Source organism: Buteo buteo, chromosome 1, assembly GCF_964188355.1.
Source record: "Buteo buteo chromosome 1, bButBut1.hap1.1, whole genome shotgun sequence".
In the NCBI taxonomy this organism is placed as follows: Eukaryota; Metazoa; Chordata; class Aves; order Accipitriformes; family Accipitridae; genus Buteo; species Buteo buteo.
Genome location: NC_134171.1, coordinates 30,889,312 through 30,915,962, shown reverse-complemented (window position 1 = coordinate 30,915,962; position 26,651 = coordinate 30,889,312). Strand labels below are relative to the sequence as shown.

Sequence of the window (26,651 nt, the reverse complement as noted above, 5' to 3'; positions counted from 1 at the left end):
CTTCCCCTAAGCAGCGCTTTATTACAGCACAAAAAAAATCCATGATGTACACACAACACCATCAAGTTTATATACAGCCAGAAAATAGCCAGTTCTGTTCTCTCAAGATGCTGCCTCTCCTTCATATGTCACGTCATTACTATATGAGCATGCAATTAAGATTAAAAAAAGTGCTATTGAAAAACATTAATGAAATAATAATTATTTTAGGCATAAAACAAATTACACGGGTGGGAGACCCATGACTTGCTAGTATGAGATCTACAACCATGGTGGAAGTCAAAAAAACCCTGTAAAACGTGCTTCACAAATGCTTACTTCACAGTGAAACTCTACAGTCTTTTTAGAAATGTGGTAACTAGATATCAGGTTTTATTCATAGTAACTCCGGACTTGTTTACTTGTGGTACACTTCATGTGAACAGAAATCTAATTAGTTTATGCCTTAAAAAATTATATCATTACACAATAAAACAAAAGATAACAGCCATATTCACAAGTGATGCTGTGACTGTCATTCTGTGAAACTGCATACAGAACATGTGTCATTTGCGGCCAAACTGATACAAACCTTAGCTAGCTTGCAGCAGAGAGAAAGTTTGGCTTTTACTTTTCCACAGCAGAAAATGTTGGTTATTTCCCTTGCAAGGACAGAATGCAAAGGGGAATAATGAAACGTACCTCTGCCTTCCCTCAAACCACTGCAAATAATGCAATGCCGAAAATTATGAAAACACTGATGCAACATCTGAACATAACTGTTACCGAGTCATTTTATGTTCTTAATTTTTAATTATAAATTGAGTGTGTTGCATCTAGAATAACCTTTGGAAACTCTGGTTTACTTAACTCACCTCTGCTCAGTTCCTGGGCAAAAATACCAGTATATGGTAGGGGCTGGGAATCCAGCTGCTACGCACTGGAGAATACCATTGCTAAGTATATCCAGAGTGAGAATCTCTGGTTTTGCTGCAATAAACAAAAATGAGAGTCACACGTTAGGGGAACACAGAATTTGCATTGCTATTTGCTCTTCACCCCAGCAACTCGTGTGCATCGGTGTTCATGGAATTATTCAGGTGAACACAGCTTCACACGTTCAAGGGTGTCCAGGTCTGAATTGGTGTCCTGCAAGCACTGACCATCTGTAAAAGTTTAATCAGTTCTTACACTGAATGCTTGGGCTGGATTTCAGAAGAATACCTTACCTCCCCTGAGTATTTGGTTTGATGAAAGATCCTAAACCAGCAAAGCCCAGAGCTTAAACAACCCCAAGAAGCGTGTGCTTAGAACAACAGTGTGGTTCCTGTTCCTGCACAGCATGACCTTACCCGCCTGTAAAAATGACAGTTTCTTCACAGTTATAAGCGTACTAAATCTGTCAAACCACATCTCTCTTACATCTGCCCTGTGTATTAAATATTACCACCGCAGCCAGAAAAGGAACTACAGTGCAAGGCAACCAGCACAAACCTCCCCGACCCCACAGAGGACGTACGTCCCTCTAAGATACCGCTACTGAAATATCTGACTGACTGACTCTTTGAAACATTGCACGCAGAGGAAACTAATATTTGGCTGAACATATTAGCTTTCCAAATGATAATTCGTGACTGCTGTGGTACTTTAGAAACCAATCTAGACAGCCAATGCCTGCTGCCACGTCCTGCACTGGAGCTAGTCCTGCAGTTGGTTCAGGAGCTGCTGTTTCAAGTATGGCAGGAAACCTGAGCGATCAGACAGATTTTACAGTCATTAGTCTAATGTCTTTCCAACCACCACCAACACAGCGAGATGTTTTTTCTTGGCGAAACTTGAATTTGAGGCCCTATTCCCCATAACTACCTTAGATTCCTTGCAAAATCACCCAGAAAAAAAAGTTAATGGAAAAAACAGACTATATTGCAATGATGCTGCTCACCTGACAGGTACAAGTTAAGAGTCCATTATCAGTTAATACAACTTTACAGAAATGTAAGATGAACTAATATTCTAGAAAGTAGTGAAGCTGTACAGACTACAGTGGGAAAACGCAGATTTATTTCAGATAAAATCCACATACAAAGACTGCACGCTGTTAGTTTTTAATGAATATTCTACTTGCTGATTAAATTAGAGCCAATAAAGCACACGTATATTCTCAATCACATAGCATCTCCTCATGACTCATGTTACAGGAACTGAATGTTCTTTCATTTCTAAATCCGCATGTTGTTTTATGCAAACCACCAAGAACCAAACATTGTTGCAAAATGTTGAGACGGATCTTCAGCATTACTCATTTGGTGAGGAACTTTTTGACAGTGCACAGCATTTCACCCAGCGTCAGTCTCATGGAATACACATAATTCACATTTCCGAAACTCCTATCAAAATGGCTGGATTGTGAAATTGTAGTTAGCTAATCTACTACCCATGTGCCATTTGTTTAGGTATATCCTAAGTTTTAGGCAACGTTACTACACAATGTAACTCAAGAAATGAAAGAAATGAAAAATCAAATAAAAAACGGATATGAACATTAAGCCCTGAAAAAAATATTGTGCCAGAGCTGGGCTGCATCTACCATCTTCCCTCTTTGAGCGAGGGAAACAAAAATGCCCACGTAGTCAGGCTTTTTCCGCTGTAAAAACCTAGCGCGATAAAAGCCTGTCTACATGGCCACGATTCCAGGGGGACTCATCCTGCAGCAGCAGAGGGAGACGAGATGCCGCGCAGCGTCAACGCCTCCAGCAGCCCGGGCAGAGCGGTCCGGCGCGGGTGCCATGGGAAGCCGAGCATGCCGTCAGCAGCCTCCGAAACACCGACCCAAGAGCAGCTCTACCCGTGATGTGCCTGGCGAAGTGCTTTGATGTGGCGATTAGCGCGATCAGCATCTCCGCACCAGCACGGAGGGCTCCCAAGCCTCTCCGGCTCAGAGAAACTAAGGGGTGCGTTTCACTTGCGGCTGCAAAGAGTCCCCCGCAGGCCGTACCCAAGGGGACGGAGGCGGCTGCTACTGCCGTCCCCCTGGGCTGTCCCCCTGGGCTGTCCCCCTGGCCTGTGCCGTTCGCCGGCTCGGGCCACGCGCGTATCTCAGCACCTGCACCCCTTTCTGGCAGCCAGAGCATCTTCCTCACCCACCAGCCTAGGTGCTCCAGGGGATGCTGGAGCAAAGATGGACCGGCTTGCGCAAACAGATGCCAAGCTGTCACCGAGCATCTTCTTCTTAAAAGAGATTTTACTGTGCTAGATTTTATGACTTTCACTGCCTAATTACCCCTCGCATCAGACAGGCTCTTAATGATTAGACTTTGCTTACTGTTTTGGCTTTAACCCTTTAAATATTTAATGTTTCATTACACTGCTCGTCATATATGCATATTGCCTTCCATAATCAGTCATTAGATGTCTTCAACTTCTAATTTCACTAAGTCTATTAACTGCTTTTCAGCTTTTATTAATGTTGATTCTGAATGTATCAAAGATGATTTATAAGAGGTCATTCCTATTTTAATTCAATGCTTTGTATAATAACATTATGCATTTAATTGCTTTCTATTACTGATTTCCTTTTTTTCATCATTAACAAAGTAAATGTCTAAAAAGTAACACTTAATAGGTATTGTCTGTCATCGCAGTCAAAGAGAGAGGGCTTTCCTCCTGGAGCTACATTTTCTGGATTGGAACAAACCTTTTTATGATATCATGGTGACTCCTCATTTGTTCACTGCATAGTCCAATGACAGGAAAACCACTGAGCTTGGCTTCATGTGATCGATCTATAATACCGTGACCAGTTTTCTCTTTGCAGCATGAGCCCCAACTGCATAGATAATATTTTGTTGACTATAATTATGCCCAGATATTATTTTTCACTAAAATCCGATACTAGTTGGAAGATTCCTCTACTAATTGCTAGACATGCCGTACCTTGCCACTCTGGAGATTTCTACAATTTCTTAATTGTAACTTAGTTCAGCATGCTGCTTGTCAAGTTGTAATTTTCTTTTTGGCTCCTAATTTCAGAGCTCCTTCCTTCCTTACTTTATGTCACATTTACTATGAATTACTACTTCTTTTTTTTTAAAGCAATTTAGTATTGTTTCAGATTAGCATATGCAATTGCTAAATGTGTTTAAATCCAAGGTAAGTATTTCTACACTGCATTTTTCACTCCTTTCAGCAAATGCTTCAGCATCGATTTTTGTTTATGTGAAGACATTCTCCTGATTATGAATCCTGTTTTACCTGTTTGATTACTTTCTGCTGATTACTTGCCCAAGCTAGATGTGTAAACATCATGAGCTACATCTCAGCAATTTATGTGAAATCCCCGCTGACAACAATGCCAGGTCAGGATGCACCATTAGATCAGAATCTGACCCACCCTCATGACTCACCTTTGGCAGTTACTCCGCTATGTCAAATAATTTGGTATGTTGTCGTGCACTTTGTGTTTCATACCTAAATGATGACCATTTTACAAGCCACTGAAAACAGGTCAGTTTTGCTAAAACCAAACCCCTAGAAGGATCAATCTATTTCACCTCCTCTTTTCCAAACAAAAAAATACTTGCAGGAGCTTAGTCTAAATGCCAAAAGAAACTCTTTTTGAGTCAAGTGTGCCAAATCCATCTGCTTCGGCAATGGCTGCAGTCCACCCAGGGACAGAGCACATGGTAACGTGAGCTCTTTAGACTGCTTAAATGTCCTCATTGCATCCCAAGACTGATCTTACTACTTACAAGACCAGTAGTTGAAGCAAGAGTGAAGAAGACTTGTATACTGCTGGTTGTATGGACAAGCCATTCAGAAAAACTAAACTGTATGCTCTCTCTTGCCTTGGCCATCCTGCTTCACCATGTTCTTCCTAGTCTGATTTCCTAACCACGATCTACAGGGATTTTCAGCTTTTATCAAACAGCACGTTCCTCAAAAGCAGCAACATGGAGCTCTGCACCAAGAACTGACACCTGATGATGAAAAAACTGTGGGTCGGGTTTTTTTTTAGTTCTTGTGCCCAGACTGCTCCCAAGCAGCCTGCAGAGCTTGGGAGAGCTGGGAGGACCATGAACAGCCCCTCGCTCCAAGCACACATATGATGCTGCAAGTCAAAAACACCATCCAGCCTCGTGTGAACTGACAGTTCCACAGGCAGCCTGCAATTTCTCCCATTCCTTCCCAGAAATTAAACTTCTGGCTCAACAATTTGCTCCGCTAATCTGTAAAATAGTAGAATTATCCCTTTTGACTGTAACCCACACTCATCCACGGAGGCAAAGGACATCTGAGGTTGCCAGTGCCCTCATCTCAGAAATCACAGCTAGGAAATGGAAAAGGCACAAGAATACAAATGACAACATTCACAGATCAAGGAAGCTGAAAGGAGACCAAGGGACATTTCTAGACCCGAAATATGGCATCGCTAATAGTGACACTACAAATGTTGATGTTCAGTGATAAATAAGAAGAATTCAGAAATTAACATCTAGGATTTGGGGCATTTGTGGAAGTCTCAACAGTCCTCTGCATAAACCTATGCCTGGAGAAGCAGAGCAGCAACACAGAACTGTATTTGCAGCACATTCACTTACTTTCTATACAGTTCTTCCCACTGGGCTTGAAGGCATCATTGTCTACCTCACCTTAGTTTCTCCAGTTTGCCTGCAGTTCCCTCCTGGTTTAATTTTCCTTAAGCTTGGCCTTTAGCAGCTGCCAATATTTGTCTGCTGAGAGCATAAACCCTCTAACAGGATGGCTCTGCTAAGAAGGACAGGGTTTCCTGAAGGTTTCATTGAATTCATTTTGAAGTTTAGCTTTTGTCTTGAAGAACACTGTTTGGAACTGAGACCGATGCTCTTTTTTAACAAGCACGCCCCGAAGATGACAGCACACGCGTCTGTAAAGCTATGCAGTTTCTCTAAAACAATGGTGATCTATATTATTATACAGAAGTATTTAGATGCCAAAAGCCACAAGTGAGTAATTCTCCTGACAAGCTTTCAAACTCTGCATCCAACTCAAACAAATTAAAGACAATTAATAGCTTAACTTGGCTGCCAAAAATGCAAATTATAATCCCTGTATATCCTGCTCCACCTTAAATTATCAAAGGTTTATGGTAGATGCTTATTTTTGAGATCGTGCTTCCAGGTGCTACAGCTTTTTTCCTGTATAAACTATCTAGCTGCTCTCTGGTAGCCTCTGGAATACATTCACTAGAATGTAAGGTCATGCTGGATAGTAGGTGGATTTGTGTAAGTACTCTGCACTTTTATATCTTGACATTTAGATAGTTTTCCAGCATGTGCTTCACTTCAGAAAGCCTCTCATATGCTGAACCACACTGTGACATCTTGTGCATACATTATGTTGTATAAAATACAATGACTGTGATAATGAAATATTTCAGACTGTTCACTTTACTTACTTTTCACATAGACATTAAATGTTACAGAGGAGCTGGCATCAGAATTGGACACAAAAAATGTGTAAATGCCTCCTTCTGTTCCTTTTAATCGGGTAAGGTGAAGTTCACTTGTATAACTGTAAAGAAAAAAATTAAGCATTACTGATCCTCGCAACTTGCAGTGAACACGCAATTGATGCGTGGAAGCTAAGGAGTGAATTATTAGCGTGCTGTTGTCTTCTGCAGACGCTGTCCATGCAGACACTTGCATTACGACTGCCCTTGGACTACAGCATCCAAAAGTTTTGCCACTTCTAACACCAGGGTGTTAGAATGTGTGCCTGGGTGACAGCTCAGCACCAGGCTCAGACCCCTGCTCCTTTTCTCGCTGAGGAAGGAACCCAGACGCACAACCCAGGCCACACATGCTATGTGCTTCACTGGATTTTTGGAGGACCAGGGCTCGGGATAGAACAGTGCACAGCAGAAGAAAAAGCATAAGCTTTTGTCCAGAGCATTGGGCTCTGCTGCGGTGGTAGAGGGAGTCTCCGCACACAGACAACTTTAAATTCTTATTTTTGCTTATTGGGCAGGAATGGCATCTTGTAGGTGAGTCGTGAGTATGTGGCACACTGGTCCTCAGATGGTGTGGTTAGCTCAACACTATTCCAAATCTAGGTTAGCAGACTTTGCACCAGTTACTGTGGTAAGCCACGCGTACTACAAGATCTTTTATAATCACAATTTTCTCACCATCTCCACTTTCCTCTTTCCAGAGCAGACTCTAGTTTGCTGTTCCAAAGTGAAATTGATAGCACTTACAGTCACTCTTATTACCTGTTATTGCCCACAGTCTTGAACTTGACATAATGGTCTGATGAATTCTGTAATGTTTCGTTCATGTACGTCCAGACTTCTTCCTTCGGTTTTGGATATGCCTCATATTCAACTGTTAAATTTCCATTTTGTCCTGCATTTATATCTATTGTGGTATTCATTGATGCAAACAAACGGACAAATCCTTTAGCTGACGGCCATAAGAGGAGAAGAAAAACAATTTCAGGGCCATTTAGAAGATTGTCAGGGCTCTAACCACACTTAAGACTACTTCAAGATCAGTGATCAAACATCCAACTGTGAAACAGGAAACCTCATCTACAAAGCAGAACTTGAACCCTCACCTGCCAAAACCAAGGGCACTAGCTATATATAGCAATGAGGCACAGGACTTAAAGGACCCCTGAGTGCCTTAACAGAAATAATTCCGTCTTCTGGTGATAAATACACCCTATTTGCTTTTGGAAAAATGCAAGCACGTCTTTGATTCTACTCAAGTATTTATATTTTTTTCCAAAAATCGGAGTTGCTAACTGTCTGGTATAAAAGAAACACTAAGAAAAAAGCAAGATCAATTGATAATTTATGACAATATACTAGAGTATTTAAGGTTTCTTTGTCAAGTGTAATTAAGAACAACATTACAAATGAAGCTATTGAAAACTGTAATTAGAGAAAAATGTGCTAAGTCCACAGGCCTGGATACCAATTGTCTTAAACTAAGGCATTTCTGTGCATCCACTGCTGGGTCTTAATCTTTTATTTGGCAGATACCATTTATCATTGTGCAGTTCCGCTCCAAAATATCATGTGGAGCAGCATCCTTACCGCAGTGATTTCAATTTCATTAATAAACTCATCAGCTTCAGGATTATTCACTTTGAAAAGGCAAATTTTTCAGTCCTATTACACAAATTCATATGGGAATTATCAGTTTGACAGGCAGACTGCAATTACAAGGAAACACATTTACTGAGAGAGCTTGAATTTAGACCAAAAGTCAATCTCTGATCCCTGCTTCTTCTCACTTTCTAGTAATCAAACTGCTGTGGCCAGCTGGGCACCTGAGCTCTGGAAAACCAGAGACAGCGGGGCTTGGTGAAAGCATATGGAGCTGCCAGAGCACTTGACAGATGCTTTGGAGAAGAAAGGATGAAGTAAACTCGCAGCAGGCAGGTATGCTCTAAAATGCTCTCCATCGCTAGAAAAGAGAAAAAGGTTTTAAATCTGGAAACTAAAGATTTTTAGTTCCTTCGCAGAGTTTTTTTCTATTTTCTGCATAAATACAGGATCCCCTATGCAACTTAGATTCAAAATCGGACCTAAGAGCCTGCAAATAAAATTTTATGATTGCACTATCAGTCCCCCAAATGCAGTTTTAGAAACTGTTTACATTTAGATAAATTAACTGTTAAAAAAAGTAATTGGGAAAATTACCAAAAATACCCATTATATATTGTAACCTTTTTGGCTAACGTTAAAGCCACAGCTATTTAGTATCTGATACAATCCCAGGATCTCTCCAGTACACATGATACATCACTTCCCAGGACCCTGGGAGCTGGCACAATTCAGGTAAATGTAGTCAGTTTGACAATGAATGGTGAAAGGCATCCAGAAGCCAGAGTTTATTTTAAGTCAAATTTGGGCGGGGGGTGGGGTGGGGGGAGTATCTCAAAAAGGAAAGATTCCAGCTTTTCTCTGGCATTTTTTATTAAATACAAACTTTGCATTTTACTAAATACAAACTTGTTACTTTATTATCTACTTTTTATAATGTCATGCTCTATTTTAGCCCCCAGACCTTCCAAAGTCAATTCTTTTTAAAGCCATATTTGCATACATAGTAGTCCTAAGAATTTCTGTAGTTAAGAACTTCCCTCCTCTTACAATAAAAGCTTTCATATTGCTCCTCTTGGGGAAAAGATTTTCTTTCATACTTCACACTGTTTCACTCTTTTACATATGAATTTAGTCTCTCCTGTAAAAAAAAAAGAGGAAAACATCCCTGTCCTTATGAACCCTACGCCCTTGAATGGCAGAGCAAGGTTAAGGGCATTCAAACCTCTGCCACTCTGCTGACGACCTGACCCACACAGGTCAAACAGTTCTGTTTTCTTTAAGATACCAAAGAAAGCAAAACAAGGAATGTTGCAGGAGTATCTGTGCAACAGAAAAACACACTTGAAAATGAAAAAGGATCCAAGGCTACACTACCCTCAGTTACTACACCCTTGAATGGTAAGGAACTGAAACAGTTGAAGCCAACTACGCAGACTTCTTCAGAATTATCTTATTAACTATACCAACATGTCCTTAATTGTCCTTAATTTATTGAATTAGCAGGTTTCAGCAGCTTTAAAATTCAAAAGGCACTGTCTGTCACCCAAGTTAATATACAGTAGGCTCTAATCGAGTCTGTTATTAAACAAGAGGAGGGAGACAGTTTGCTCACTGTTAAGGGACACAATCCAAAACCTGTGGAAGTGATGGATAGTGGGTTTACCACGGGGGTGAGCCCCGGAACAATTTCATGCTGTCTACGCACTCTGCAATGTTCCTCACCGCATTATTTTAAATAGAGGTACATGTATAGCTTCTATGTAAAAAACATTGACATGCCGATGTCAGCAAAATTTCCCATGCTTGGAAGGCAGGTATTAAAGACACGCTTTGTGCTTCTGCTGCCAAATTACTTAAGCATAGGGATAGTACCAGGCAAAGGTAAATTAATTGCTTTGTTAAGACTGGATTAAATTTAAAATTAAACCTGGAAGGATGAGACAAACCAGAGAGATGGAAACACGGTTGGGTGGTTGTTCTAATATCACATTCCAACAACATGCAAAGGGTTATAGAAATTAAAGTAGTCACACACACCACAACACTTCCTGAGCCATCCCATATGGTACCAGTCAGCAATAACCTTTTAATAAAGCAACTTTGCTTATTGAAGTTTGGGGGAAAGGAAACAGATGAAAGAGAAGGCTCCCCAGTGTTCTCACTTTCCACCTCCCACTCTTAGAGATGTTATGATTTCTACAGGAACTACTTACCTAGTGCTTTCAAGGTTACTGTGGCATTGGTTTTTCCAAAAGGGTTTTCTGCTTGGCATGTGAATTCTCCAGAATCATTAACTCCCACTGAACGGATGTTCAATGTTAATTTCCTTTCGTATCCATAATCACCCAAATTTCTGCTTTTGCTTGTAACAATCTGTCGGTAAAAAACAATTAACATCTAAAACACTGTGTATGCAGCATCTTTCCTAGATAAATTAAAAATAGAAGTAATTATAACTTTGCTATATTAATATTCATAACTTTAAACCGGAATAATAAGCCAGCACGACAAACCTGTCACTAGAATCTCTCCATGCAAAACAAGTGTATGATCAGCTGTCTTTGGGAGATAAGGTCCTCTCCTAAGTCCCATACCCTCCCCTTATTCTTTATTTTTGTCCTCCTCAAGCTCCATTGAAGTGTGTGTGTGTGTGTGTGTGTGTGTGTGTGTGTGCATGCATGTGTGCGTATGTGTGTGTTCACCTCCCCCAAGAGTGCCAACTGGGGAGAACACCCCAAGCCACAAAGCTCAAACTCTAATTTCTTCAAATGTTTCAATCATATGAAGAAAAGAGTATTGTGCCCAAGGTCATATCCAGCTCACTCGGGCTACATTTCTAATGCTGATGAAGGTGAGGAACCAACAGAAGGTTTTATTTGCACTAACAACCCTTCTAGCTGTAGGGCTTGATGCAAAGTGACCACTGGGTCTTGACTTTCCTAATGCTCAGAAGCTGCAGCTATTGTAAAAAGTCATTGCAACTCTGATGTGTGGTTCACCACTCAAGTGGTGCCTAAAAATCACCGAGGTCTCTAATGGTTGCAATGCTTCACATTGAACAAGAGAGAATTTAAGGTGCCGGAACTTCATTTTAAATTGGGTTGCTCTATGCCCTGAGTCCGCAGCATCTCCTGATTACAGCTATACTGCAGAAAGACCTGCTGGCAGCAGGCTTTACACAGCATCCTTCCTCTGGTACCCACTCTGATTCTTGGTCCATAGCAATCTAGATTTATTAATCTTAAAGGCAACTGGAAACTTCATTCTTTTTTCAAAGCATTAAGTATATCATGACTCTAAGCCTCCGTATGCATAGAAAAAATAAATGCTTTGAGGTGTTGACTTCAGTTTCTGTAAGAACGCTCAGTGTGGTTGGAAAGACAGATAAATTTACATTGATTAATCCAAATGCAGACCTGGACTTTTAATGATTTTCTAGTACAATGATTTCAATTCTTGGAGGTTCCAAGAGCTTCTAGATAAATTTTATCTTCTCAATGTAATTTTGCTTCCTCCTGAACGATAATAATCACAGATAGAAGTTTGTCCTGTATGGATGTGCTTGCTTATAACAAGTCTCCTAATTTTCAAAAGCAGTGATAACTTCAGTCATACAAGGAAAACCTGGTTTGGTTTTTTTCCCTCCGACCTATTCAGGACAAAACGTAATTCTGCATCTATTTAAACATGAATTTTATGTATTCTGTTTCAGGACAAAATTTAATTTGATAGTCAATATTTAAAAGATAGCATACCCTGCTATTTACCAGAAAGGACAGAAAGGTCAAACTTATTTGGTCAAAAATATTTTCCTTGTAGCTTTTACTCATAAAATGAAAAGTGATAAAGCACAAAAACTTAAGGGAATGCCCTGATTTCATCACACTGTAACAAAGAAAAGGGAGGAGACCGAGAGAAGAAATGAAGTTCTCAGATGAAAGACCTGCCGTTGACCTTGGCACAGGACCAAAAGCCCCATCTGCATGCCCCACGCTGCCTTCATGTCATTTAGACCTCCTCAACCTTCGGAGCTGCGAGGTGGGATTTCTGAAGCGGCAAGCACTTAGCGAGAGCAGCTCTGCCACAGCCAGCGGATTAGCTAAGCATGGCATGCCTGGCCCCAGGGAACGGGCCTCCCGTTCACTATCTGTCTGAGGAGATGTGATTTAGCCAAACACCACAACATCACAGAAGCCTTTTTTCCATACATACATGGACTGCGAATTATGTATTCTGGTCACTACCATTAGCAGTGAAAGACCAGCCAATTAGCATAGGAGCATATACAGCAGGAGTTACTAACAGGTCTTCCCAAGGGCTTTTAATTAATTTAAATTTCAGGGTATACTCAGAAGACCAAGAGGCATCCTTAAAAACAACCCAGTGCCTGCTGCTCATTTCAAAGGCAGAGCTGGCAGTATGTTGGCTGACCAGGGGAGGGGATCTCTCTGCCCCTTGTCTGCAAAATAACTGTGCTGCCAGTAACAAACTCTCCTGGAGCGCTTAGTGGGCCAATAATTTAATCTGGTGATGCCAGGCAGAACCTTCATCCATCACTACAGACAGAAGCCAGTTCACTGGTTCATCTTTCAGAACTTTGCCAGTTAGTAAGGCACATCATGTAATTTAAATGAATTAATCATTCCTGTGAATGCTTACTACTATTCCTGTCACACACAATCCTATGCTAATTAGCAGGTATTTTACTGTTAATGATAACGACTAGAATATGTAATTTGCAGTCCATGTGTTGATATTTGCAGCTCCCATTGATTGCAATGTGATGTGTAGGCACTCCGTGCTTCCGTATTTAGGCAGCCCAACAGAGGTCACCTAAACTTCACACTGAAAAGCCTAATTTTAATTTCTGTTTGGGAAGAGAAGCCCATGCCGATGCTTTTCCTCCCAGCCATCCGCATGGGCATGGGACAGTTGTTGCTGGCCCCTCACCAGTCTCTGGGATGCAGGACCTTTGGAAATGCAACAAATCCAAACTAATATAGCATCAGGTATCCAAGTCAAGCACGTGAATGTCTACAGAGTTTGTGTACTGTGCTGAGGCATACAATGATACAATTAAAGGAACTCACCCCACTTTTGTGAGAAATCCAACTAGCTTGTACGCTGCTATCCACATCCGTGATTATGCATGTAACTTCAAATTCTTCCCCTTCTTTGAGAAGCTCGTAGCTTTTGGATAAGGTGATGACAGGAAGAGTTTTGTGAACTGGAAAACAATTTAGAAGTGCGTTACTTTTCATTAGCTGCAGAGCTTCCGAAGCGGGATAAAAAGCAACAGTCATAAACCTTCCAATAAAATTTCAGGCCTCCGAGAGGTATTAAAATTTCTTTAACATACTACACAGTTGTTCCTTTACAACAAGCACATTACTGCTTCAATCTCCCTTCAAATTACACTTAAAGTTAGATAATACTTGTTGGAGCATAGCAACTTGCATGAAGAAACTTGAATGATGTTGAACCATCAATGAGACGACTCATTCCATGACAGCGATTAAAAAGTTGCACTCTGGAACCGAGAACACAGTGAGGATCAGCCACTGAAGAACCGCAGCTTAGCATTAACTGCAACTTTTAATTACAAAATACTACAGCAGACACGAAGTACTGTCTGATACGTCCCTGAAAAGCCCCTGATGGACAGTCTAGGAAGGACAGGTACAGCTCAAGGACTTCAGCACACCTGCCCCTGAAAGCACCACAACTTCTGCTCACGGTAATGGTTCACAGAGGTGGCTCGAGTCAAGACCGTGGACAAGTTTGTCACCCAAGAGGTAGGTGGTTACAAGCAGCTGTGGGCTAGCTGTATCCCTGTTCTTCTTCAGGGTGTCTTTTGTCAACGGTCAAGTACATCTGAGGACTATGTGTCTCTTATCTCCGCAAAGCTCTTCCTCTGTTCCCTCCACAGATTTTTCTCTGCTTTCTTCATCCTTTCTTCAAATTTTCCTCATTTATGAGACTCCAGTGAACTTCCCACTAGGGCTTTTACGCAGGAAGACTGACTTTCAAACTGTGAATGCAACATATATCAGATAAGGTCTTCCAGACTCTCTTCCTGCCTCTGACACAGGCTTTGTAGTTGTCTTAGGTAAATTATACGAAACTTAGGAAAACGCAATGCTTTTCAGCCATTCATACTTTAACAATAATGTTTTCCTCATGGTGCTGTAAGCGGCTATGAAAGAGAACAAAGAAACATGTTTGCTCTCTTCAGATATAAAGGCTCACATAAAAATCCCCCCCCGGCATTCAGCAGTACCCAAGAGACAGGAGGAAGCCAGTGCAGAAGGCGTGCTGTGTTCTCACCCACCAGAAAGACCTACGGACAACCAAAAAAAAAAAGCCGTAAGGCCATAAAGAGCCTCATTGTTTTGAGAAGGGCTGGACATAAACACTCCCTGTGCTATCGTAGCAGGGCTGGTGTATGTCTGAGTACGCCTGCACAGCTCGCTGTTTCATGGATGCCTCTTCTGCCCTTCTGCACTAGAAGCTCAGGCCTGGGGGTCTGAGTGCCACAGTTATGATTACAAAAACATTGCCCACCAAAGGGTCTCACACTTAAACCTTCAGCCAAGGAGAAAGTGGGAGTTTTACCTGGTGAACTTAGTAACGACCAAACACTACAGCACGGTAATTACAACACCGAGGATGACAATGCTGCTTTGCTGCTGATGGCCTTCAGCAGATGCTTCCACTTACTGCACACTTCCCCCCAGATGGAGAACGTGGGCAGAGCACCCAGGTCCCATCGGTCACCTACGGCTGCCCACCATAAGTGGGCCACTTGTGACGGATGCCAGGTCAGCACCCTCCCATCTGAAGTCACCACTCTATCAAGCAAGTGCAGACTTTTATCCCATAAAAAAATGAAATAGTCCAATACTACAACTTGCACTCTCCTATGACAGACAAATGTCAGCTATGTCAATCAACTGCTTTCTTTCTTTGGCCATCACTGAAAAAACAGTTGAAAAAAAAACTTGTTACAGAACAAACAAGAGAGACAGCAAGAAGGGACTTGATTTTTGTCATCAAAAGAGAATGCCAGATTAAACCTTTGTTCTCTTCTCATTAACTGAAATTTATTATTCATTAAAATTCACTGTATCAGAGTGTCCAAAACACCAGGAAAAAGACTGCTTCAATTTGCTACAGCACTTGAGATGGCCCCCGCTGCCCACCCCCTGCCCCACCACCGAGGAGCACGGCACCGGGCAGGTCCCACAGCCCCAGCCGTGGAGCAAACACCAACGCGTCCCCTCCTCACGCCACGGGGCAGCCCTCCTTCACCAGCACGAGGGGGGCTGCCGCCGTCGGCCTGCCCTCGGCTCCTAACGCCCGGCACAAAACAGGCGGCGGGGGGGACGGACGCGCCGCCCCGAGCCGTGCACCCCCTTCTCCGGCACCGCCGCGATGGCACTGCTGGCGGCTGGCTGCCTCCGAAAGCACAAAGCCGACCCACGCGGCCCCCACCCGCCGCTCTCCCTTCGACACCAAAACCCCCACGGGACACCTCGACCGCGCGGACAGAAAGGCCGCGGCAGCCAGCGGAAACGCCGGGCGTGCGGTCCAACGCGTGCGCATGGACAGGGGATGCTCCCTCGGCGGACCTTACCGCAGCCTTCGCGCCGTGCGCACGCCGGAGCGGAGACGCGCTCCCAGCTGCGGCCAGGGGCGACCTCCTTCAAAGAGCCCCACAGCTACGTGGAGAACAAACTCGCTTCCTCGCCCCTCGGGAAACGCTGAGACAGCCTGGCTTGCTGAGCCGCTCCCTCCGCTTCTCTCCCGGGTATTTGCGCGGCGGATGAACGACACGCGGGGTAACTCTCGGCTCCGAACCGCCCAGACAGAATCGGCCCGTAAGGTCCTGCACGGCCAGCCATCGGGCTTCTCCTCCTTCCCAAACCCACTTAACCACCCAACCCCAGGGCACAAGCGCGCGTGAAGGTCAAAGGTAGGGTGTCAGGCAGAGCTAGGCATTGCATCTGGCAGCTCAGCCACAACACACTCCTCATCATGATCTGGGCACGTTGCTGCTGTTGTGACCATCCTCAGTCATGATGACGGAGACAAACAAGGGCTCTGTGCTCCCCCAAGCTCTGCCCCTCCACTGAATCCCTCTTCTTTAATGTCATCAATCAGTTTCTCCTGCTGTCACTTGCGGGCAACAGACATGTAAGTAAGGCTTCCAAATCTCCACGTTTCCTGCACAAACCTGTTCAAACCTCATGGCGCTGGTTTGTCCTCAAAGTTTAACTGCACAACCCACATTTCTTGAAATGGTGAAAAAAACACCTGGAAATCACCAGGAACAGAAAATAAAAGTGATCATGGCCAAACCTGCTCAGCACAGCCACAAGCCAAGTGCCATGAGATCAACCTGTGCCCTGACACAACTTGCCCAGAACAAGTTTTCTAAGTCCACCACCTTCCTTTGGACAGCCTGCAGCGGCCACAGGCACTCCAGAGCAATCCCCTGGTGTGCAAGCACCTCTGGCTTTGAGTAGAAGACTCCAAAAGCCTCCAGAGGAGACCGCCACCTCCAGCCTCCCCATGACAAGGTCAGGACACAAGGTGAGGCTTCACAGCACTTCCCACCAGTTCCTGGGAGGTGAAGGGTAAAATCTGGTGCTCTACAAGAAGGCAAAAATCCTGTGTTACCTGGCCTCACATTCAGGAAAATGTGCTCCGATATTTTCTCAACTCCATTGTGCTTGGCCAAGCACTGGTAGCAGCCCTTAAACGACCTCTGTACGTTCTTTATAGTGATGCCTTTCTGGGGATTGGGAATGAACGTCATATTTTTGGGGAGACGTTTTCCATCACATTTTCTCAGTGTGAAATTTGAAACATCTGGATCTGTTAGTGGGCACACCAGCAGGATGTCACTGTCTTCTTTTCCATAGATCAGAGAATCAACAAGGAAGAGCACATTTGGATCTGTGAAGAAATGCAAAGACCTGTCAGAGAAGCTGACATTGCACAGGGAACTTCTGATGACCCCAACTCTGCAATTGGGCACTTACATCAAAGAAAGTTTTACACTCAGCCAGTAAAACCGAGTATTACCCAATTCATGTTTACCAAGGGACATTAAATTTTGTCCTAAAAGAGCAGCACAACAGGAGATGTGCAGTAGCATTCAATACCAGACACACTACAGAATCATGTGCACTAAAAATAATCCTACTGCATTTTTATTTGGAGATGGGGATTTTTTTTTGCCTTGTTTAGCTCCAAAACCTCCAGCGTCCACCCCCAACAACAGTAAACAGATTTTCACAGACCATTAAAAGTAATTTGCTTTTAGCTAGTGGCAGGGCTGTAAGGTTTCATGCCCACAGGAGGATTTTGAAGAAATTTATGAGCAAATGGAAGTTGAAAAGCACCTAAATTATGGTTTTCACTTCTGTAAAATACATAATCTAAATGAACACACATTGCTACCAGAGGAAGCACCAAACAACTTCTCTCTCTCTCTCTCTCCTCCCTGAAAGCAGAGGTTATTTTTAGCCTCCTTAGAAAAAAAATGGGCATACAAACAGCATATCTGATTGAAAAATCATCAAGTAATCTTTCACAAGGTACCTTTTCTAAAGCTTTTCATCTCGGCCACCACAGCACACAAACATACAGTACTTAAAACACTTTTACAACAAAAGTCGAAGCCCATGATAGGTGATGACCTTGAAATGCTAAGAACCTGGCCATTAATAGCAAACACAAAAATAAAGGATGGTGTGGTGACAAACACTCCGTAGGAGTTTATTTCAGCTCCCATCTGCCCTCCCTACAGAGTAGCATGAATTAGAAATGTAGAAACAGAGGGAAAAGTTTTCTTTCTTTTTTTGCAAACTGCCTTCGTACAACTTGAATGATTAGAGATCAACAAACCATGATTTAACAAAAAAAACTGAGAGAATTTGGTTAAGATGATGGACAATGAGCATTTGGTTTAAGACAAGAAGTACTAGGCTGAAAATGAAGCATGGGACATTTATGTAAGCAATTAGGAAATGCTAAGTCAAAGGGTGCTCATCACTGAACACAGAAGTTACTGGCTGGTTTCTAGCTTAGAGTGAGGGTACAGTTTTAACCTCATTTGATACTGCCATCCAAGAAGCCCCCACAAACTAAAAGCTTTGAAGCATCAGTCTAGACCTAGTGGATGGAGACTACTAACAAATGAAAAAGTAAAGCATGCCTGAACAGAACCAAAGTGTGATGTTTTGCACATGGAGATACTTAGACAAACACTATGAGTTGCTGTCACTCCTGAGCTGGAAGAGCACGGACTGGAAGAGCTCATCTAAATGTCCCTGCTGACAGAGACTTAACTGATTGGTTTCCTCTCAGTCCACTTTTTCTCCAATATGGACAGAGCCAAGATATCTTCACTATGCAGAAAGTATGGCTCCCCAGGAAAAAAAAAAGACATTTTTGAAAACAGAAGAAAGGAACAAAGACCTGTTTCACTAACAGCTGAAACTGCAGGGAAGGCCTTGGCTGGGGTAAGCGGAATAGCTGAGGTGCTCCCCTCCCATCTTCCATCCCCCTCTGGAAGGGAGACCTCAGGGTGATAATACATGAAAGGATTTGCTGTAGGGAATCCAGGCAGAAACAAGGCTGCTCATGGTCATCTTCTTCCCGTCATGGCTTTCCACCCCAGGTACGTCTTGGGTAGCACTTGCTTTCTGGGCATACCTCAGGTTTCCAACACAAGATGTGTGCTTGCGTCAGAAAAGACATGACATTAAAATCGAGATTTTTCTCTCTTATGCAGATGTCTGAACTAGCTTGACCTTCACTAAACTTGCATGGATAGGGACACAAACTGCTTCTATAGACAAAACACAGGCACTTTCTGCCAAAGCAGAAAGGTGAAAGAGGTAAGCACCTGCAGTCTGCCAACACTGTGTCATCCTTGGTCACAGAAGCATAGAAAATTTGTTTAGCAGATCCAGATGGACCTAAGAGATAAACAGCTGCCACCATTTTATGTGCCACTTGGGACTGTGCAGGATCAAGGTTCTTGGTCCTGTTCTCTCCTCATTCCCAGCTTTACAAGCAGAAAGCGTGTGGGCTGCTTGCGGCAACCCCACAAGCAGCTGAGCTCATGGTAGCATCTTCAATGTGATGTAAGATGTCATTAAGCCACAGGCTATTGCAAAATGATGGCCCACCTCACAAACATACTTATTTTACTGCCAGGAACTCATCAATGTGAAGCTTGCACATTTTTCACACAATTAAGACAAAGAAATTAACATCTGTTACATGAGGGCCACACAACTTCTCTGATGCTTTGGTAATCATGCTCAGTGGAAGTGTTCCCTGCTATCCTGAGGTGAAGGAGTCACTCACCTAATGGAAGGCACAAACATCTCTGTGATCACAGCTGTCTGGGATAAGTACCATGACCTTCAGGAAAACAGTCATGGTAGATAAAGTCAACAATATTTGTCACACACAGGTAAAACACATGCCAGATTTCCTTTAGTCATAGTCTCAGAGGAACACAGAAGGTCAAGAAAACTCATCCCTGGTAGCTGCATGGCTATCTGGACTACTCAGCAGTGGTTAAAGGAGCACTCTTTAAATTGTGTGGCCACTATGTAAGATATCTTCCCTTGGGAAAATACTCTTCACTGTGCTGGTATCTCCCTGTCTTGGAGAACAACCTTGCAGTAATTCTCAAAGGACTGGCAGGGTTCACAGGAGGCTATTTGAAACAACCCCTGTTGCACAAGGAATGCTGTCTCCAAGAAAGCGGATGTTGTAGGACTTTTTTCCATCAACAGGGAAGAAAGACCACCAGAGCTATGTGAAGAAGCAGCAAAATAACTGTGTCCTGGTTTCGGCTGGTATAGAGTTAATTGTCTTCCTAGTAGCTGGTATAGTGTTATGTTTTGGGTTCAGGATGAGAAGAATGTTGATAACACACTGATGTTTTCAGTTGTTGCTAAGTAGTGTTTATATTAAGTCAAGGATTTTTCAGGTTCTCATGCCCAGCCAGTGAGAAGGCTGGAGGGGCACAAGAAGTTGGGAGGGGACACAGCCAGGACAGCTGACCCAAACTGGCCAAAGGGATATTCCACACCGTGTGACGTCATGTCTAGTATATAAACTGGGGGGAGTGGGGCTGGGAGGGATCGCTACTCGGGGAACTAACTGGGCATTGGTCGGTGGGTGGTGAGCAATTGCATTGTGCATCACTTGTATATTCCAATCCTTTTATTATTATTATTGTCATTTTATTATTGTTATTATTATAATTATTATTTTCTTCCCTTCTGTTCTATTAAATTGTTCCTATCTCAACCCAAGAGTTTTACTTTTTTTTGATTCTTGCCCCCATCCCACTGGGTGGGGGGGAGTGAGTGAGCGGCTGCGTGGTACTTAGCTGCTGGCTGGGGTTAAACCACAACAAACTGTCTTCCCTGGAAAGGAAAAGGGAATGCCAGGCATGGTAAACTGTCAGCTTGAGGGCAGCTGATGAACCCGTAGATCAGGAGCCAACAAAAGAGAAGAAATCTGCACAAAGAAGAAGGGTAATAAAGGACTGTGAAGATGTGTCAGAGCAGAGGCATTTTTTTCCCATCTGAGACATTTCTGATCAGTCACAGGTAGATCAGGAACTGGAGGCATAGGAATCATTGCTGCCTGCTGGCTGAAGCTTGAGAGTGCAGCCTCAAATAGCCAAATCCTTTAGCTAACTGCCTCAATAAATCAAGAGCTTGGGGCCAAACCTTACATGACTCCATACTGATGGATGGCATGGAATTAAAAAGACATTTCTACATACTGCTTGCTTCCTCACAGTACAACTGACTCATACAACTGATTCAGGTCACTTGGCTAGCTTCTAGAAAGAGAGCTCAGGTATATTTCACCACAAAACAACAGGGATGTAAACAGAAACTCATCCAGAACTTTGCTCTGGTGACGAAGGCCATTGCAAGCAAAGCTGGGAGTGAGTTTTCTTTCTAATGGACAGGGAAGAAGATTTCTTCTATCAGACTGTGTTCTCCCTCTGTACCTCAAATTCATTCCCTCCTCCACCATATACTGCCCTATTATTTTGGGTGTGGGAAACTGAGGGGGAAAGCAAAAATAATGCCTTCATTGATATTTACCTTTAACAAAAACATAAAAAGAGGTGACAGTACTCCCGTTGCTTTTGCATATGTATCTGCCTATGTCTCTGACTGTTGCATTTTTGGTGTACCACTCTTTCTCATTGGAGCTCCTTGCTTTTGCTGATGGGTCCGAGTTCTGGAAATTCCAAGTCACAGGTCCATCCTCATTGCACCTCAGCCTTAATTCCTCCCCTTTATTCACAACCAGTGAAGATTCTTCACGGGACAGTGAACCACCTGGAAAAAAAAAAGCACAAAATACAATGCCTGTCAATAGAACTCTCTTTTTTCCTGCAGCAAAATTGTTATTTATAGTTGTATATATGCAGTCAATATTTTGGGAGTTATTTCTTAAAAATACAAAGCTGCAATGGCATTGTGCAATTCTACAGACACCTTTTGGCCTATAAGACCTTCAGCACACAGAGTAAATAACCACTGCACATTGAAACTGGTCTTTAAAAAACCATTTGAAACTAGTTTCACATGCACCAGTTTCTGCAATGGTTTGGCTTTTGAATGGGAACAGACCCAAGCTATTTAAAAATTAAATTCAAGAACATATGAGCCTGATTCTACATGGCAGCACTTTTAATCATTCTTTGTCATTTACTCAGTATGTTGCCAAGAACTAAAGTTTCCTTGCTCAACAGTTATCTTTTTTTAACTGCTCCCTCATGTATTCAGAAGCTCCACTCACACTCTTAGATTAGAAATGTCCAGTTTAATGAAGGCATCAGCACATGCTTTCCGTACTTGCTTATTTCTTTAGTTGAAGTGCTAATTTGTCATTTTTTACCTCCAAAAAATTTCATAGAAAATATTCTTCAAGCTTCCATCCCAACGCTACCTAATTAGTTTCACTGAGGCACCAATCTCCCAGTCACCAAAGCTGCTCTAAATGACCTCTTAGCTTCTTTTTCACTGAACATGCTATAACGCAACTTTTAAAAAGTTTTCAGAAACTAAAGGTGTGTAAAATTAGCAGCTTCAAATCACAATTCCCAACCACTTCCCAACTTACACTGCGTACTTGGAGAAAGAAGCACATTCAGGCTTCTCTGGCTCCACTGTTAAGGTAAGTCAAGCAGGGGGTTGCTGAGTTAGCATACCCCTGATGTGAACATCTTAGTGAACCTACAAAATGGAGTTCATAGCCGAAAAAGCAGATAAATTCTTACTACTATGGACCTACTTGACCATCAAAAGAACATACACAAATATTGAGGTCGTCTTGCAGGAATAAACCCTTCCCCTTTCAGAGCAGCTCTTTAGTCCTGCAAGCAATCCTTAGCTTACAATAGTGATGCTGTTAGCTAATGTCCCTCTCATGTGAAGCACAGTTGTACAAGATTGTACAACATCCATATGTAGTAGCAGAGTCATGCCACTGAAAATACTACTTGCATTCAAAAACACACTCTGCAGCTCCGCTTAGAGGCTGAGTTTCCCTACCCACACAGATAACAACAGACGTTCAAGCAAAACAATCGGATAATTAGTTGGGATGTGGTTATATAGGCCAGACTTAATTCACTCATCTCACAGCTTTAGTTGTTCTTAGGGTATATACTGGATTAAGACCAGGTCAGGTAACTGCTCCTCTTCCTGACAAATCCACCACAGAGCAGGAAGCAAAGGACAGTCAGACCACCTGCAGAGTCTAATTACTTGGTTTGTGGTCTGGGTTTTGGAGGGAGCCCTCATTCTCGCCCCATCTCTCTCGGATTAAAATTTATCAGTGCTAACCCCACAGGCAGTCATTTTTCCGGCACCACCAGAAATTTTCCACATGAGGTCCACTAACCCTGCATATATGCTTCCATAACTGAACCATAAACAACCATCCTAGAAATAATAATTGCCAGAAAAAGGCAGAAAAAAACCCCGCATTTAATTTCAAATCTGCTACCTCAAAGTGCAGGTGTAAGCCTGAGCTGTGATAAAGCAGCTCGAAGAAGGAGAGTGAAAGTCCAAGGTCTGAGGAGCGCAGGTCCCAGCCAGCAGTGGCTCAGCAGGTAGGAGAGCTGGAAAAACCCTTTGCCCTGGACATAGAGGCACCTAAGAGCAGGGCAGAGGCAAGGAGACCTCTGATTTGCAAACCCCTCAGATCAGAGCCAGCAACTTTTGGCACCTGAGAAGGCAAAGGGCAAAGACCTCTGAGAAGGTCTCGTGAAAGACCATGCAGGTCCTTCATGGGATGTCTTTGGAGGACTCCTCTGCTGCTTCCCACAGACCACAGGGTACTTCGAACAACAAATGACACGAGCTGCATAAATAGCAAAAGTGCAACGTGGCATACCCACACTGGCACTAGGTCCTCAGACGAGTCAGGAAGTCTGGGAAAGGAGAAGATCAGGACACCGTTCGCCAGCATCCCTCCCCGCCTCCAGCCAGCAAGGTCCCAGGGGAGGCGTGTGCATGGCCGGGCTGGGACAGCCCCCGCTGCCCACCCCCTGCCCCACCACCGAGGAGCACGGCACTGGGCAGGTCCCACAGCCCCAGCCGTGGAGCAAACACCAACGCGTCCCCTCCTCACGCCACGGGGCAGCCCTCCTTCACCAGCACGAGGGGGGCTGCCGCCGGCAGCCCGGCCTCGGCTCCTAACGCCCGGCACAAAACAGGCGGCGGGGGGGACGGACGCGCCGCCCCGAGCCATGCACCCCCTTCTCCGGCACCGCCGCGATGGCACTGCTGGCGGCTGGCTGCCTCCGAAAGCACAAAGCCGACCCACGCGGCCCCCACCCGCCGCTCTCCCTTCGACACCAAAACCCCCACGGGACACCTCGGCCGCGCGGACAGAAAGGCCGCGGCAGCCAGCGGAAACGCCGGGCGTGCGGTCCAACGCGTGCGCATGGACAGGGGATGCTCCCTCGGCGGACCTTACCGCAGCCTTCGCGCCGTGCGCACGCCGGAGCGGAGACGCGCTCCCAGCTGCGGCCAGGGGCGACCTCCTTCAAAGAGCCCCACAGCTACGTGGAGAACAAACTCGCTTCCTCGCCCCTCGGGAAACGCTGAGACAGCCTGGCTTGCTGAGCCGCTCCCTCCGCTTCTCTCCCGGGTATTTGCGCGGCGGATGAACGACACGCGGGGTAACTCTCGGCTCCGAACCGCCCAGACAGAATCGGCCCGTAAGGTCCTGCACGGCCAGCCATCGGGCTTCTCCTCCTTCCCAAACCCACTTAACCACCCAACCCCAGGGCACAAGGGCGCGTGAAGGTCAAAGGTAGGGTGTCATCAACAGGTTTGCAGAGGAAAGGGACACATTGGAGGTAGCAGTGCATAGATTAATGTCGTAACTGACCTACTACTTGAGCGCAGGTCTGCCAAACCATACACTTTGCTGTGATGTGTGCAAATGCTGACAGGTTCTGCAGCAACAAAGCCTTCCCCTTCCGAAGGCCGGCTTTTTAGTCCTACAAATAACCATCGCCCCATGCCCCTCTAATGCATAGCACAGTATCGCACAGTTGGACTAGATGCATAATAGCCATGCCTGAGCCAGGGAGGAACATTTCTCAAAAATGAATACTACTTGCATGCAAAAGCACACTCTGCAGCTCCATTCAGAGGCTGAACTTCCCTACCCACACAGATAACAACAGACGTTCAAGCAAAACAATCGGATAATTAGTTGGGATGAGGTCATATAGTCCAGACTTAATTCACTCATCTCACAGCTTTAGTTGTTCTTAAGGTATATACTGGATTAAGACCAGGTCAGGTAACTGCTCCTCTTCCTGACAAATCTACCACAGAGTAGGAAGCAAAGGACAGTCAGACCACCTGCAGAGTCTAATTACTTGGTTTGTGGTCTGGGTTTTGGAGGGAGCCCTCATTCTCTCCCCATCTCTCTTGGATGAAGATTTATTTATCAGTGCTAACCCCAACAGACAGTCCACCAGCACCTGTTTTTCCAGCACCACCAGGAATTTTCCACATGAGGTCCACTAATCCTCTAAACAAACTCACATGACTGAACATATAAACAAGCATCTCAGAAATAATTGCCAGAAAGATTAAGAAAAACGGAATTTCATATTTTTATGCAACGTTTGTGACTTTTACCTACTCTTTCCCCTAGCACTCATCCTACCCATTCAGGCTAGGAGTTAAAAATTTTTCAACACCTGTTATCAGGATTATCTAGCAAGTTGTTGGAAAGTTTTTAAAGGTTGTAAACAACAGAGCAGAGCATGACTCCATCCAGAGGTACAAGAAATACATTATGTACCAGAGGTGGGGAAAGAAAGGCAAAGAGAGAACAAGCACACTGTGGCAGTCCACGATATTCGAGTTGAAGCCATCACTCATATTTCAAGACAATGTTGCTACGGTCCCTTTTACGCAGCCTACAAATTCTCAGCAACACAATGTACAAGTTGAATTAATGCCTCGTGCAAAGGATTCCCACAATGTAAAGGGGTTTTTTGTTGCCTTCTGAAAATAATGTATCTTCAAGGAAAGTATGGCAGTGTAAGGACAACAGGTTGTAAAGGCAAGGACTATCAGATGTGCTTGGTATTATGTATCTAAATATCGCCTGTCTTTAAAAAAGAAGAATTAAAATGGTGCTTAGAAAGATGGGAATGACTTTGTATCTTCTTTTTGGAGGAATAATTAAGTAACAGAAATCTGAGCGTTTAACCAACAACTTGTAATCCAGTGTACTAATCCCCACAGCACGTGTCCATCTGGTATCTCTTGATCTTTCCTCAGACTGCTAAAGCCTCACATCCGAGACTGCTCCATTTGTGCCGCACCTGAGGCACGACAGGGTTCTTCCAGGCCCACTGTTGCTCTTGCGCACTCTAGTAACACCAGTCATAAGCATGTAACCATAACCACGACACTGACGCTAATAATTCGGGAATCAGTTGTGCCGGCAGAATATACGCCAGGGATCGTAAGAGATCTCCAAGTGCCAAACCCCAGGGGATACAGCGTCTGCTGTCTCCTCCCAGGGCTCCACGTTCACCCCAGGCAGGACCATGACTGTACCATTCACCAGTGAGACTGTAAACTCTCTGAGCAACAGGATGGAGGAACCCGTCGTTATGTCTCCACTGAAGATTTCCAGGTGTGGGTGTGCATCCTTATTCTATTATCTGACCCACACCTGGGCATGCCCCCCCCCCCTTCCACCTTGGAAAAGGAGGTGGACCACTACTTCAATATCAGGTTGAGTATCCCCACCTCAGTGAAGCCCACCTGACCACAGGGACCCCACAGGAGAAGGGGGAGAGAGGAAACCCATCCTCTGCCCCTGTGGCTCCTGCGGGCAAGTGGGGCAGATGCTCCCACTGTTGGTCACAGACTGTGGATCCCACTGCGAAACATCCAACACTCCCTATACACTGCAGAGCCAGAGTACCACAACGGGGTTCTGGATGACCCTCTACAGTTGTCCTCAGGGGCAA

General features: G+C 44.1%; 1 protein-coding gene across 1 annotated transcript in view; it reads right to left on the bottom strand.

Moving 5' to 3' along the window:
• The window catches only part of KIT (KIT proto-oncogene, receptor tyrosine kinase), a 59,301-nt gene that overhangs the window by 19,061 nt on the left and 13,589 nt on the right, over positions 1-26,651 (bottom strand). Inside the window, exons 2-8 of the mRNA XM_075025999.1 lie at positions 21,229-21,468; positions 16,754-17,032; positions 13,162-13,298; positions 10,285-10,444; positions 7,229-7,418; positions 6,413-6,528; positions 855-969 (exon numbers count right to left, since the gene is read on the bottom strand). Of these exons, the coding sequence (XP_074882100.1) occupies positions 855-969; positions 6,413-6,528; positions 7,229-7,418; positions 10,285-10,444; positions 13,162-13,298; positions 16,754-17,032; positions 21,229-21,468 (1,237 nt within the window). The remainder of the gene's footprint in view (positions 1-854; positions 970-6,412; positions 6,529-7,228; positions 7,419-10,284; positions 10,445-13,161; positions 13,299-16,753; positions 17,033-21,228; positions 21,469-26,651) is intronic.